At 37.6% G+C, this 14,930-nt stretch overlaps 1 protein-coding gene across 1 annotated transcript in view; it reads left to right on the forward strand.

Annotated features, from left to right (window-relative positions):
* Window positions 1–14,930, forward strand: part of PKHD1 (PKHD1 ciliary IPT domain containing fibrocystin/polyductin) — a 499,554-nt gene that overhangs the window by 309,594 nt on the left and 175,030 nt on the right. The window contains exon 54 of the mRNA XM_021665443.2: window positions 14,730–14,843. Coding sequence (XP_021521118.2) covers window positions 14,730–14,843 — 114 coding nt within the window. The remainder of the gene's footprint in view (window positions 1–14,729; window positions 14,844–14,930) is intronic.

Here is a 14,930-nt window from a genome sequence, read left to right on the forward strand (position 1 = left end):
TCTCCATGCAGTAGATTTCAGTGTACCTTTTCTTCTGGTCCATTCTACTCATTCATGTTGCCATTACTGCATTCAGTAATGACATGGATAGCATGTTTTAATGACTGTCTTATCTCCATTAAATGATAGACTTCATCAGAACATTTTATAACCCTAGTACCTGTTGCATTGTAGAATTCTGATAATATGCTGTTATGACTAATAATGTATATATAAGTGATTGGGTGTATTTAGGTTTGTCTTTCAGCTCACTGCCTTTTTCTTGTAAAACATTCCATCTCCTTATATTTAAATGTCTACATCTGTGAGGAAGAAATTATGGTGTTAATGTTTAAATGACTACAATAACTTTATTCTCTATGTGAAAGGGACGAAGGAAGTATAAAAACAAATTTAAAAAGTTGATGTCTTGGCCGGGCGCGGTGGCTCAAGCCTATAATCCCAGCACTTTGGGAGGCCGAGGCGGGTGGATCACGAGGTCAAGAGATCGAGACCATCCTGGTCAACATGGTGAAACCCCGTCTCTACTAATACAAAAAAAATTAGCTGGGCACGGTGGCGCGTGCCTGTAATCTCAGCTACTCAGGAGGCTGAGGCAGGAGAATTGCCTGAACCCAGGAGGCGGAGGTTGCGGTGAGCCGAGATCGCGCCATTGCACTCCAGCCTGGGTATCAAGAGCGAAACTCCGTCTCAAAAAAAAAAAAAAAAAAAAAAAAAGTTGATGTCTTCTAAAAATTCAAAGTATTTTCATTTTAACAATCAGTTAGAACAGGAAAACTGACTTAAAAATATCCCCAACTCAAAGCTTGTTCAATAAGCATTTGTTTGTTGATGATTTAAATGTTTTTTTAAAACATGTAAATGTTTTGCCCAGGAATAGCTGTCTGAACCCATCCCTTTCATCAGCGTCTCCTCTTATATGAGACATTGTTCCCATGCTTTAACAAACATGTTCCTTGTTGTTTTAGATATCAATGCTGTTAACTTGTTATTGACCCAAACATTCAACTCAATAAAAACTGTCCTAATCCTGTACTTTTAAAACTGCAAATGAGAAATAGTCTTTTAATATTTTTTAGGAAGACTTCAGAGAGGGATTACCAATAATAATACATGTGTATTATTTATTATTAAAATAATACAAATATATAAATACTATAAAATAATAAATTTATATAATTTTATAAAATAATAGTAAATTTATATAATTTTATAACATTTATTTGTATTGTACAAATACATTTGTGAAACAAATATTCTGATGTATATTTAGAGCTTAATAGAACCCTCCTTGATCCCTAAGTCAACAAAATACGCCCCAACCATTGGTATCCCTGGGGACATAGCAGTTCATTGTTCCTTTGGCCTGTCACAACCAGGTCACATGATGCACTGTCTAGTTGCTTAGTAATTATACCAGGCACTCGGGCTTTTATCCTAAAACTTGTCACATACTGTTTTTCAGGGCTAGTGAAGGGGTATTTGTCAGTCCTGTCTCACATTTGTAGCCAGGAGCCTAAGGTCATCATTAGCACTTGCCTTTGATTGTCAGGAAATGAAGTACTAGGTATATGGAAGTTTCTTTCATTGCTTCCATGATTGGGACTTTCTCAATCCTAAAGAAGAAGAAAAATCCATACACAGTTTATTGCCTTTCAAACTGACAGTTCTGTAAGGCTCATTGGATGATTAAGTAATAAGAAGGAGACAAACCTGAGAAAAGTGTAGATTAAAACATATCCTCCAGCTTAAAGCCACAATACCCAGTAGTGAGACCCATTGAGCAGCCTGAATCTTGCCTGTGATGTTCATCTAAAAAAATATATTAAGTTAGAAAAAGTATGTCCTCCTTCAAATTTAACTATGATTAGAAAATGACACAAATACTCCCACATGCAATGTGTAAAATGTAAGTGTACATAGATATCTGTAAAATAGATGGTTTTGAGTTTATTTAGACTGACAGTTCTCTAATCAAACTAACAGTTGTTTGATAAAATAAAAAGGTGACATAAAAGGGATGTGACTTTTAAAGATGTTACTTATTTAACTAAAGGAGCAAAAGTGTAAAACTTTGCCCCTTAGAGGTATAGGAAACACTAAAACTCATTTCTTGCTTGGAGAGTCCCTAATAAGGCGGGCAGCCAACAGTTAAATAATACTTATTTCAAAATTATATTAAGAATAGAAAGATCTGTTTATTTTCTGATAGATACTAGTTCTCTCACATCACATTATCCTTAAATCCTTGTGTGTGTGTGTGTGTGTGTGTGTGTATGTGTGTATTTTTGATATATTTTTTAAAACCAAACACTAATACAAACAAAGATTCTTTGTCCTATTAGGACATCAGTTAGCCTTTACTAAAGGCATTTTCAGTAATCATCTTTCCTATTTTAATAATTTTGAGATCAGTCTTTCTTAAATTTTACTTTTAACTCATAAATCCATGTAATAGTAATATAACATTTCTTAGGGATGTATTTATTAAAATAATTATATAATAAATTTATAAATATTTAATTTGCATGAAAACCAAAATAATTTTAAGAAAACTAGTAAATAAATGAATGAGTGATTTGTTTTCTTAGAAAACTTACAGGAATGTTTCAATTTAAGATAAACTTTGTGTTTTCTGAAGTTCCTTAGGCTGGACATTGAAATTAATGATCAGTTAATATTTTTGCTTCTAAATGTCTAGTATCTAGCTAGTACTTTAAGAGTTAGATATTATGCTAGGAAGCGCTTGCCTTATTTTTAAAAATTTTCGAATTTAAAGGTTAATTTTGAATTTGTCATATCTCCATGGTTACTACTACTAGTTTTTTTACTACTATTATTAATACTGCTAAGAGGCAGTATTTTTTAAAAACATGTATTATATACAGGCACTGTGCCATTTACTATTAACATGGACTAAATCATTTAACTCTCACAAAAAATGGATGCTATTATTTGCCTATTTTATCTTTGAGGAAACTGAAGCTTAAAGAGATGAAGTAATTTGCTCAACTTTATGGAGGAAGTTTTAAGGATTTTTGTACATTTTGCAAGTAGTGAATAAAATATTTTCATGTTTATTAAAATTCCATTAATTGAAAAATTAAGAGGTCTCATTGATAATTAAAATTTGTCAGCCTGAATAAAATCCCTGTCTGAGAGGTTAGACATTATCATTTGATAATGCCTACTGATTTTTATAACCAATTTTCATTTTACTGAATGCAAGCCCCATTCTACCCTACATTTATTTTCAGATGATCAATTATATTGGGGAGAAGTGTTTTAGGAATAAGTGGGTCAAATGTACACTGGAAATTAAAAGCTAATTCAGAAAAAAAAAGTGTGCTGCAATTTACTTGGTTCAGTGCTATTTGCCACCTTGGGTATGATAGTAAGAAGGTCCTGGATGCTCTGGTCTGGAGAAAATGGCCATTGCAGGGCATGAGAAAAATAGTTATGCTCTGGGTAGAAGCTCAACTTCCAAGGTCATCACCATTTAACCCACTTCTGAGGACAATGGAAAAATGTACAAAATTTTTTTTGTTGTAATTTCTTTATCTTTCATGTGCAATTATAATATTTATAGAATTTTAAGATTAACTCAGATAAAAATACAAATTATATAAAAATACAATTTGTTACTTTGGATTCAGTGAATAGCACTTGGAAAATAGTATATTCGGAAGATGTGACTAAAATTTTGGCCAGTTTCCCCTCTTTTGATCAACAAAACTGATTGAAGAGTATTCTTGGAACATAGTCACAATGTATTTTTATTAATTGTGGAAAATGACACATATATAAAAATATTTTATAAAATAAAAAAATATATGCTTAATTAAACATTATAAATCTAGTCTACTGGATATGTATTGAGATCTCATTCTTGTTTTAATTTTTATTTATTATTTATAATAAAATTTATTATATTGAGCATATTAGGATATATTTATTATTTATTTGAGAGTATCGTGTGAAATAGCTGTTCTCTTTTTAATGATGAATGTATCTGTTTTATGTTGATTTATCAAAGTCATTTATATATTTTGGAATGTATTGTTTGTTCTTTTGTTGATTATATGTAGCACAAATGCCTTTTCCCATTCTCTGGCTTGCTTTTCTACTTTCTATCTTTCTTTTTATTACTTTTATTTATTTATTTATTTTGAGACAGTGTCTCACTCTGTCACCAGGCTGGAGTGCAGTGGCATGATCTTGGCTCACTGCAACCTCCTTGCCCTGTGTTCAAGTGATTCTCCTGCCTCAGCCTCCTGGCCTACAGGCACACACCACCACGCCCAGCTAATTTTTGTATTTTTAGTAGAGATGGAGTTTCATCATGTTGGCTAGAATGCTCAATCTCTTGACCTTGTGATCCACCCGCCTTGGCCTCCCAAATTGCTGGGATTACAGGTGTGAGCCACTGCACCCGGCTGCATTTTACTTTCTTAATGGTATTATTTGATATTGCAAAAATCTTTATTTTAATATAGCTTACTTTTGAAACATTTTTTTATTATGAATTGTAAATTTTGATTAAACTATGGTCAGAAAACAAATACTATATAATTCAAATTTTTAAAAATTTGTTAAACTGCTTTATTATCATCATATGATTTTTTTTAAAATGTCTTATGCATTCTTAAAAAGAATATGCGCTCGGATCCAAGATGGCCACTTAAGAGGAAGTCGGGATTGCAGCTCCGAGAGAAGGCGCAGAGGGTGAGTGGACGCCGCATTTCCAGACGGACTTTTACTGCCCACAGACCAGGAGATTCACAGGAGGAAAAGCCCCACGGGTCTCCAGCGCCGCTGGTTTGAGCGGAGTGGCCGCTCAGCCTACGCCCTGGAGCGGGGGGCAGTGGCTTCTTGCGCAGAGCGAGAGAGACAGAGTTCCCTCTGAGCCAGAAAGGGGAGCTGAAGCAGGGAGCCAAGCCAGGAGACCCCCGGGCAAGGGAGTGCCACGAATCTCAGAGCTGCTGCTTCGGCTGACGCAGCGGCACACAGGGCAGCGGATTTTAATTGCGCAGAGAAGCTCCCCGCATTCCCAGCGCCGCTGGTTGGACCGGAGCAGCCGCTCGGCCTGCACGGGGGGCGGGGAGCAGCGGCTCCTTGAACAAAGTGAACGAGACTGTGTCCCCTCTGGGCCAGCAAGGGGAACTGTGGCAAGGAGGCAAGCCAAGAGATTACAGGACAAAGAGGGCCCCTCTAGAAACACGGCTGAACCCGGGACGGTTCAGCTCTGTGGGGGAGGGGCGTCCTCCATCGGGAAACACCCTGCAGTTCCCGGGGCAATTTTCCGTAACCAAGACAACCCGCCACTACAGAGACTCCATCACTACAGGGGCGGGCCAGCATAGCGGAAGCAGTTCTAACTACACCCACAGGACTGCTGGGAAGCTCACACGGAAGCTGGGCGGAGCCCACAGCAGCTCAGCGAAGCCTCTGCAGGCTGAGTGTGACTAGACTGCCACCTTGTGGGCAGGGAAAACGGTAGCAACACAGCTGAAAAACATAAAGTGCTAAACCCCTGGGCCAGAACACCTGGGGAGAAGAAAAGGGGGTTTATGAGTTCAGCTGCTGCAGACTTAAAATTACCAAAATCAGAAAGACAGCAACTACAAAGTCAATAGGCGGATAAATCCACAAAGATGGGAAGAAACCAGCGCAAAAAGGATGAAAACACCCAAAACCAGAACACCTCTCCCCCTACAAGGCAGCATAACTCCTCACCAGCACGGGAACAAGACTGGCCGGAGAATGAGTGTGATGAAATGACAGAATCAGCTTTCAGAAAATGGATAATAAGAAACTTCTGTGAGCTAAAAGAACATGTTCTAACCCAATGCAAAGAAACTAAGAACCTTGAAAAAAGACTTGACGAAATGCTAACGAGAATGGACAACTTAGAGAGGAATATGAATGAATTGATGGAGCTGAAAAACACAACACGAGAACTTCGCGAAGCATGTACAAGTTTCAACAGCAGAATTGACCAAGCAGAAGAAAGGATATCAGAAGTTGAAGATCAACTCAATGAAATAAAACGAGAAGGGAAGATTAGAGAAAACAAGGTAAAAAGGAATGAACAGAGTCAACAAGAAATATGGGACTACGTGAAAAGACCTAATCTACGTTTGATAGGTGTACCTGAATGTGACGAAGAGAATGCATCCAAGCTGGAAAATACTCTTCAGGATATTATCCAGGAAAACTTCCCCAACCTAGCAAGGCAGGCCAAGATTCAAGTCCAAGAAATACAGAGAACACCACAAAGATATTCCTCTAGAAGAGCAACCCCAAGGCACATAATCATCAGATTCACCAGGGTTGAAATGAAGGAGAAAATACTAAGGGCAGCCAGAGAGAAAGGTCGGGTTACCCACAAAGGGAAGCCCATCAGACTCACAGCAGATCTCTCAGCAGAAACCCTACAGGCCAGAAGAGAGTGGGGGCCGATATTCAACATCCTTAAAGAAAAGAACTTTCAACCCAGAATTTCATATCCAGCCAAACTAAGCTTCATAAGTGAAGGAAAAATAAAATCCTTTGTGAACAAGCAAGTACTCACAGATTTCATCACCACCAGACCAGCTTTACAAGAGCTCCTGAAGGAGACACTACACATAGAAAAAAACAACCAGCACCAGCCACTCCAAAAACGCAAGAAATGGTAAAGAGCAGCAACACAATGAAGAATCTCCATCAACCAATGGGCAAAACAGCCAGCTAGCATCAAAATGACAGGACCAAACTCACACATAACAATATTAACCCTAAATGTAAATGGGCTAAATGCCCCAATCAAAAGACACAGACTGGCAAATTGGATAAAAAGCCAAAACCCATCAGTGTGCTGTATCCAGGAAACCCACCTCACATGCAAGGATACACAAAGGCTCAAAATAAAGGGATGGAGGAAGATTTACCAAGCAAATGGAGAGAAAAAAAAAGCAGGAGTTGCAATTCTCATATCTGATAAAATAGACTTTAAAGCAACAAAGATCAAAAGAGACAAAGAAGGACATTACATAATGGTAAAAGGATCAATACAACAAGAAGAGCTAACGATCCTAAATATATATGCACCTAATACAGGAGCACCCAGATACATAAGGCAAGTTCTTAAAGACTTACAAAGAGACATAGACTCCCACACATTAATACTGGGAGACTTCAACACACCGTTGTCAATATTAGACAGATCAACGAGACAGAAAATTAACAAGGATATCCAGGACTTGAACTCAGACCTGGAACAAGCAAACCTAATAGATATTTACAGAACTCTCCAGCCCAAATCCAGAGAATATACATTCTTCTCAGCACCACATCACACCTACTCTAAAATTGACCGCATAATTGGAAGTAAATCACTCCTCAGCAAATGCAAAAGAACAGAAACCATAACAAACAGTCTCTCAGACCACAGTGCAATCAAGTTAGAACTCAGAATTCAGAAGCCCACCCAGAACCGCACATCCTCATGGAAATTGAACAACTTTCTCCTGAATGTTGACTGGATAAACACTGAAATGAAGGCAGAAATAAAGATGTTCTTCGAAACCAACGAGAATGAAGACACCACATACCAGAATCTCTGGGACACATTTAAAGCAGTCTCTAGAGGAAAATATATAGCAATAAGTGCCCACATGAGAAGAAAGGAGAGAACTAAAATTGACACCCTATCATCAAAATTGAAAGAACTAGAGGAGCAAGATCAAAAAAACTCAAAACCTAGCAGAAGACAAGAAATAACTAAGATCAAAGCAGAAATGAAGGAGATAGAGACACGAAAAACCCTACAAAAAATCAATAAATCCAGGAGCTGGTTTTTTGAAAAGATCAACAAAATAGACAGACCACTAGCCAAACTAATAAAAAAGAAAAGAGAGAATAACCAAATAGATGCAATAAAAAATGATAAAGGGGATATCACCACAGATGCCACAGAAATTCAAACCATCATCAGAGATTATTACAAACAACTCTATGCACATAAATTAGAAAACCTGGAAGAAATGGATAAATTCCTGGACAGTAGTCTCCTCCCATGCCTAAACCAGGAAGAAGTCGAAACCCTGAATAGACCAATAACAAGGTCTGAAGTCGAGGCAGCAATTAAGAGCCTACCACCCAAAAAAAGCCCAGGCCCAGATGGTCTCACAGCCGAATTCTACCAGACATACAAAGAGGAACTGGTACCATTCCTACTGAAACTATTCCAAATAATCCAAAAAGAGGGAATCCTTCCCAAATCATTTTATGAGACCAACATCATCCTAATACCAAAACCCGGCAGAGACTCAACAAGAAAAGAAAACTACAGGCCAATATCCATGATGAACATAGATGCAAAAATCTTCAATAAAATACTGGCAAGCCGATTACAACAGCACATCAAAAAGCTTATCCACCATGATCAAGTAGGATTCATCCCGGGGATGCAAGGCTGGTTCAATATACGCAAGTCTATAAATGTAATTCACCACATAAACAGAACCAAAGACAAAAACCACATGATTATCTCAATTGATGCAGAGAAGGCCTTCGACAAAATTCAACAGCCCTTTATGCTAAAAACCCTCAATAAACTAGGTATCGATGGAACGTATCTCAAAATAATAAAAGCTATTTATGACAAACCGACAGCCAATATCATACTGAATGGGCAAAAACTGGAAGCATTCCCTTTGAAATCCGGCACTAGACAAGGATGCCCTCTCTCACCACTCCTATTCAGTATAGTACTGGAAGTTCTAGCCAGAGCAATCAGGCAAGAAAAAGAAATAAAGGGTATTCAATTAGGAAAGGAGGAAGTCAAATTGTCTCTATTTGCAGACGACATGATTGTATATCTAGAAGACCCTATCACCTCAGCCCAAAATCTCCTGAAACTGATAAGCAACTTCAGCAAAGTATCAGGATACAAAATCAATGTGCAAAAATCACAAGCATTCCTATACACCAATAACAGACTTAAAGAGAGCCAAATCAAGAACGAACTGCCATTCACAATTGCTACAAAGAGAATAAAATACCTAGGAATACAACTAACAAGGAACGTAAAGGACCTCTTCAAGGAGAACTACAAATCACTGCTCAACGAAATAAGAGAGGACACAAACAGATGGAGAAACATTCCATGTTCATGGTTAGGAAGAATTAATATCGTGAAAATGGCCATACTGCCCAAAGTAATTTACAGATTCAATGCTATCCCCATCAAGCTACCAATGACCTTCCTCACAGAACTGGAAAAAATCACCTTAAACTTCATATGGAACCAAAAGAGAGCCCGCATAGCCAAGTCAATTCTAAGCAAAAAGAACAAAGCAGGAGGCATCACACTACCGGACTTCAAACTCTACTACAAGGCTACAGTAATCAAAACAGCATGGTACTGGTACCAAAACAGAGATATAGACCAATGGAACAGAACAGAGACGTCGGAGGCGACACAACATATCTACAACCACCTGATCTTTGACAAACCTGAAAAAAACAATCAATGGGGAAAGGATTCCATGTTCAATAAGTGGTGTTGGGAAAACTGGCTAGCCATATGCAGAAAGCAGAAACTCGACCCCTTCCTGACACCTTACACTAAAATTGACTCCAGATGGATTAAAGACTTAAACATAAGACGTAACACCATAAAAACACTAGAAGGAAACCTAGGCAAAACCATTCAGGACATAGGCGTAGGCAAGGACTTTATGACCAAAACACCAAAAGCATTGGCAACAAAAGCCAAAATAGACAAATGGGACCTAATCAAACTCCACAGCTTTTGCACGGCAAAAGAAACAGTCAATAGAGTGAATCGGCAACCAACAGAATGGGAAAAAATTTTTGCAGCCTACCCGTCTGACAAAGGGCTGATATCCAGAATTTACAATGAACTAAAAAAGATTTACAAGAAAAAAACAAATAAGCCCATTCAAAAATGGGCGAAGGATATGAACAGATACTTTACAAAAGAAGACATACATGAGGCCAACAAACATATGAAAAAATGCTCATCATCACTGGTCATTAGAGAAATGCAAATCAAAACTACATTGAGATACCATCTCACGCCAGTTAGAATGGCGATCATTAAAAAATCTGGAGACAACAGATGCTGGAGAGGATGTGGAGAAATAGGAACACTTTTACACTGTTGGTGGGAGTGTAAATTAGTTCAACCACTGTGGAAAACAGTGTGGCGATTCCTCAAGGACCTAGAAATAGAAATTCCATTTGACCCAGCAATCCCATTACTGGGCATATATCCAAAGGATTATAAATCGTTCTACTATAAGGACACATGCACACGAATGTTCATTGCAGCACAGTTTACAATAGCAAAGACCTGGAACCAGCCCAAATGCCCATCGATGATAGACTGGACAGGAAAAATGTGGCACATATACACCATGGAATATTATGCAGCCATTAAAAAGGAGGAGTTCACATCCTTCGTAGGGACATGGATGAACCTGGAAAACATCATTCTCAGCAAACTGACACAAGAACACAAAATCAAACACCACATGTTCTCACTCATAGGCGGGTGTTGAACAAGGAGAACACATGGACACAGGGAGGGGAGCACTATACACGGGGGTCTGTTGGGGGGAGGGGGGATAGTGGGGGGGTGGGGAGTTGGGGAGGGATAGCATGGGGAGAAATGCCAGATATAGGTGAAGGGGAGGGAGGCAGCAAATCATACTGCCAGGTGTGCACCTGTGCAACAACCTTGCATGTTCTTCACATGTACCCCAAAACCTAAAATGCAATAAAAAAAAAAAAAAAAAGAATATGCATTCTTTGTGGGTCTAGTTTTACATCTATGCCTGTTATATCAAATACGCAAACTGCATTATTCAAAACTGCTGTATCATTACTGATTTTTTTTAGGAACAGTTGTGTTGGCTTTACTACAAGTATTAAAGGTATATCTATCTGTCCTTGTAGTTCTGTTGATTTTTGCATTAGATATTTTGAAGCTATAATGATAGGTACATAAATGCTTAAAAGCTGTAATTTACTGGTGAAGTGAGTCTTTTATTACTATGGGGTATTTCTCTTTATTCCAATTGTTTTCTCCAGGAGCGTTGGTAAACAATTACCAAGTTAAACATTTCTGGAATAAAATACCTTCAAATAAACTCAGCTGGTAGTACAAGGTTTCTTCTCGCAGCTCACTGAAAGAAGGAGGCAATCAAGTAAATGGCCTTTCTGGTATAGTTTTAGAAGTATTGCAGTAAAACATGGTATTCTGTGATAGCCCTTAGAAGGTGACTTAACCTAGACTTGATTGAAAAGGACATTTCCAGAAGAGGTGGTATCTGAACTGAGTTTGAAAGTATGTCTAAGAGTTGGCCGTGAGAAAAAGGGGAATGAAAGCAGAGGAGGGCAGAGGCAAGGAAGTATATAGTTGCTTGGGGACTTGTATGTTTCTGAGGAGAAAGGAAGGAGTTTTAAATGGACAAAAATGTTTCCTATTGTTTGCTATTTCAAGGTGTTTTTATATATTGGCAATTATAAATAAGTAACACTGCAGTGGAGAACTTCGAGCATTAATCTTTGTCCTTCTCCCCTACTAGTTATTTAGGACAAGTTGCTCAAAGAAGAATTACTTTAGCAAGGGGTACAGAACATTTTACACATAAAAGGGGGCATTTAATTCAAGATCATAGAAGGCTTTTAGAAATAAATTATGGTGAAACCTAGTTTTGAGGGATGAGTTGGAGTTAGGTAAGATGAAGGTAAAGCATATAAATGCTGGGAAATCTCATGAGCACAGTGGAGAGTGAGTTGTTCGAGGGAATGGTAAATAATTTCTTATGGGCTGGCTTGGTACAAGGTGTAGTGTGAGTCACGTTGATATAGTGGGCTTAAATGCAAACTAGGATTATACTTGATTCCATCAAAGAGCTTTAGTTAATAAAATAATAAAATGTCATTTTTTTCTTATTCTTATCTTTGGAAGTTCCTGGAATCCATTTGTACCAAATTCCCCAAATAATTATAATGATTATCTTTTGTATACCAGAACTTATTTTCTTCCATCTCTCCAGGTGATTTTAGCATCTGGAGCATGTTTTTTTCCCCTTCACTGCCCACCATCATACTAAGTAATGTCTGCTTCCCTTTACTTCTTTTCTGTTCCTCCATATCCACACGTCCTAGGATGGTACTTATTAAGTCTAAGGCCCAACTTCACCATTTAACAGCTGCATGATTCCTGACAAGCTACTTAACCTCTCTTTACCTCAGTTTCCTCATCACAGCCTCAACTGTATTCATTATAAAATTGTGAGAATTAAATTGTGCATGTGAAAACATCCAGAATGTCTTTGCAGCACAATGGCAATTATTTTCTCTCCCATTATGAATACACTAATTTGTTCAGGTTTAATATGCCTCTTGCTATAGTTTAGAGAAACTTTACAAAGGTAAACCAAGGATGAACTGCATATCCTGAGCATCTTCTGTCTCAGAGGCAGCTACCCTCATTTCGGGCAAAGTCCATATGCAGAGAGCATCTCACTTTTCTTTGATGGCTAGATTTGAGACGAAAATGAGGATCTCAGCCTTTAAAGCTTTCCATTTATCAGCTTTTACACATTCAAGAAGCACTTTATTTTAATGTTACAATAGCGTGTATTTCCTTCTGTTAGGTCACCTTTGCCTTCTTTCTGCGAGACTCTAGGCTCTTTCTTTTTCCCTCAGTTACAAAAAAGAAGCCAAACTCTGGCTATTTCAGATACCAAAAGATCACGGCAGGCTAACTAATTTTGCCCAGACTTTCTGCGAAATCTCCACATGTGCTACAGTATTGGGTTGCATAATTGATTTAATCTCTAATTTTAGAGGAACGCTGAACTCTTTTTGTGGGACTCTGCATACATTTCTCTAGGGCAAAAACTGTCCTACTTTTTTCTCTCTGGTATCTGTTTAGTGCTAGGCCATTTTGTTCCCCCAAGACTCTAAACTACCCTCCGTGAAATAAATGAAATCACAGTTGGAAAATGGCTTACTGGACAGACTTATAACCACAAGATAACAGCTACGCTATACACATTTACTTAACATTCTCATCCTCCCCTGCTTCCCTTCTTTCTGCTCTAGCACATCTTTATTTTCACTAAGATGATGCATCAGACTCTCAGCTGAGGAGTGGCATTTCTTACACAGATCAGCAATACACCTTTGCTTCTTACTGGAAATACATAGGCTTGCTCACCCATTGACCTACTATATGTCTGTAGGTAGGCTTACTTACCTCTCTGAATCTTGCTTTCAACAGAGTACTAGAGTAATAGCTGTGAAGGCTGAAATATAAAGATAGGTATGTAGTAAGCTTCAGACTTACCTTGTGCCTTTTGGCAAACCAGGTATATATGAAGTGTCAGCTGTGGGGAATGATTTTATGTTGCTCAAGGGACCAGCAACCAAAACGAAAACCATGGAATTATAAGTTTACTAGTTATTTCGCTTGTATTTAGCAATGTCATTTTTGGTTATCTTTTCGGGAATTTATAAACTGAAGAGTTACATTTGATAGCTGGTAGTTTTTATGAACGTATCTGATTTGGTATATAATTTGAGGACTACCTTTCCACCAGTTACTTCTTAAACAACTGGCTTTAATAACTTTAATATTTTTGTACTCTAAGACATATTTTGCAAAGAAACTAACCTTCCTTAGATCCATACTCACTAACGCTATTCTGACAAATTCCCTGAACAATTCTCATACCATAGAAGTATGAATTTTCATATCAAACTCCACTGCTAACATCAGTAAAATAGGTCAGAAACAATTCCAAATGCTGTCTGAGTATCATAGCCTTATGTCTTTATGAGTCTTTATGCTGTTAAAAGAATTTAGTTTTAGAAAATAACCTATTATCTATTAAATAAACCCTTATCATAAACAGACATTTGTTCAAATAGACTCTGTTACTTAATAGTTGGATCAATTTTGACAAGTCCCTTAGCCTCTAAGCCTCTTTATGTGCAAATATTTAAAACTGGGATAATAATTATACTGACTTCTCAGGTTTGTTGTGAGGAGTAAATGCTAAAATGCATATAAAGGAATTTGAAGGTTATCAAACCATAGACAGTGTATCAGGCAGGTTTTGCTATAATAATGGTGTATAACAAATAATTCCCAAATTTCAGTGGTTTACAACAAGAAATATTTATGTTAGATTTGGTTGGACTTGGCTCCAGCTTGTGTGTTCTATTCAGGTTTGCTCTTTATGTCTCTTCGTTCAGATACCAGAGGCTATTTAAGGAATTCTACATTCATGGTAGAGAACAGCAGTGAAAGAGATGGCAAAAAAACAAAACAAAACAAAACAAAACAACTTGCCAAGTCCCTTAAAGCATCAACTGAGAACTAATATTCCTATCACTTTCACCCAAATGTCATTGGCCAAAGCAAGTCATGTGACCAGGATAAATACTAGTAGATCAGGAACATTTACTCTGCCCTAATAAAGTAAGAAGGGTGAATATCTGCCAAACGGTACATCAGTCTCCTTCAAAGAAGTTTACTGAACCTTTTTTTCTACTCTTATTTCATCTACATGACCATTGACTCCTCCATATAGTCTACTTCACAGTATCTACATTGCATTCTTGAAATTATACCACAATTTCTCGCTCTCTTCCTTTTAATTTCAAATTGATTTGAATGATACACTTTTCTTTGTAAACAGGTACTTTAGAAAATCCCTTAGAAAAGGAACAAAAGCTTCTGATTCTCCTTAGAGCCTCAGAGGGAGTCTTCTGTGACCGTTTGAATGGATTTCATATTGACCCAGGAACAATTGGTAAGAGTATAATATAGATTTTATTAAAAATAAAATGCATGTGTGTGTATTGTGTGTTTGTGTCTGATGGAGAAATACCATTCACAG

The sequence above is a fragment of the Aotus nancymaae genome, unplaced genomic scaffold (assembly GCF_030222135.1).
Source record: "Aotus nancymaae isolate 86718 unplaced genomic scaffold, 86718_ANA_hifiasm-v0.15.2.pri h1tg000040l, whole genome shotgun sequence".
Lineage (NCBI taxonomy): Eukaryota > Metazoa > Chordata > Mammalia > Primates > Aotidae > Aotus > Aotus nancymaae.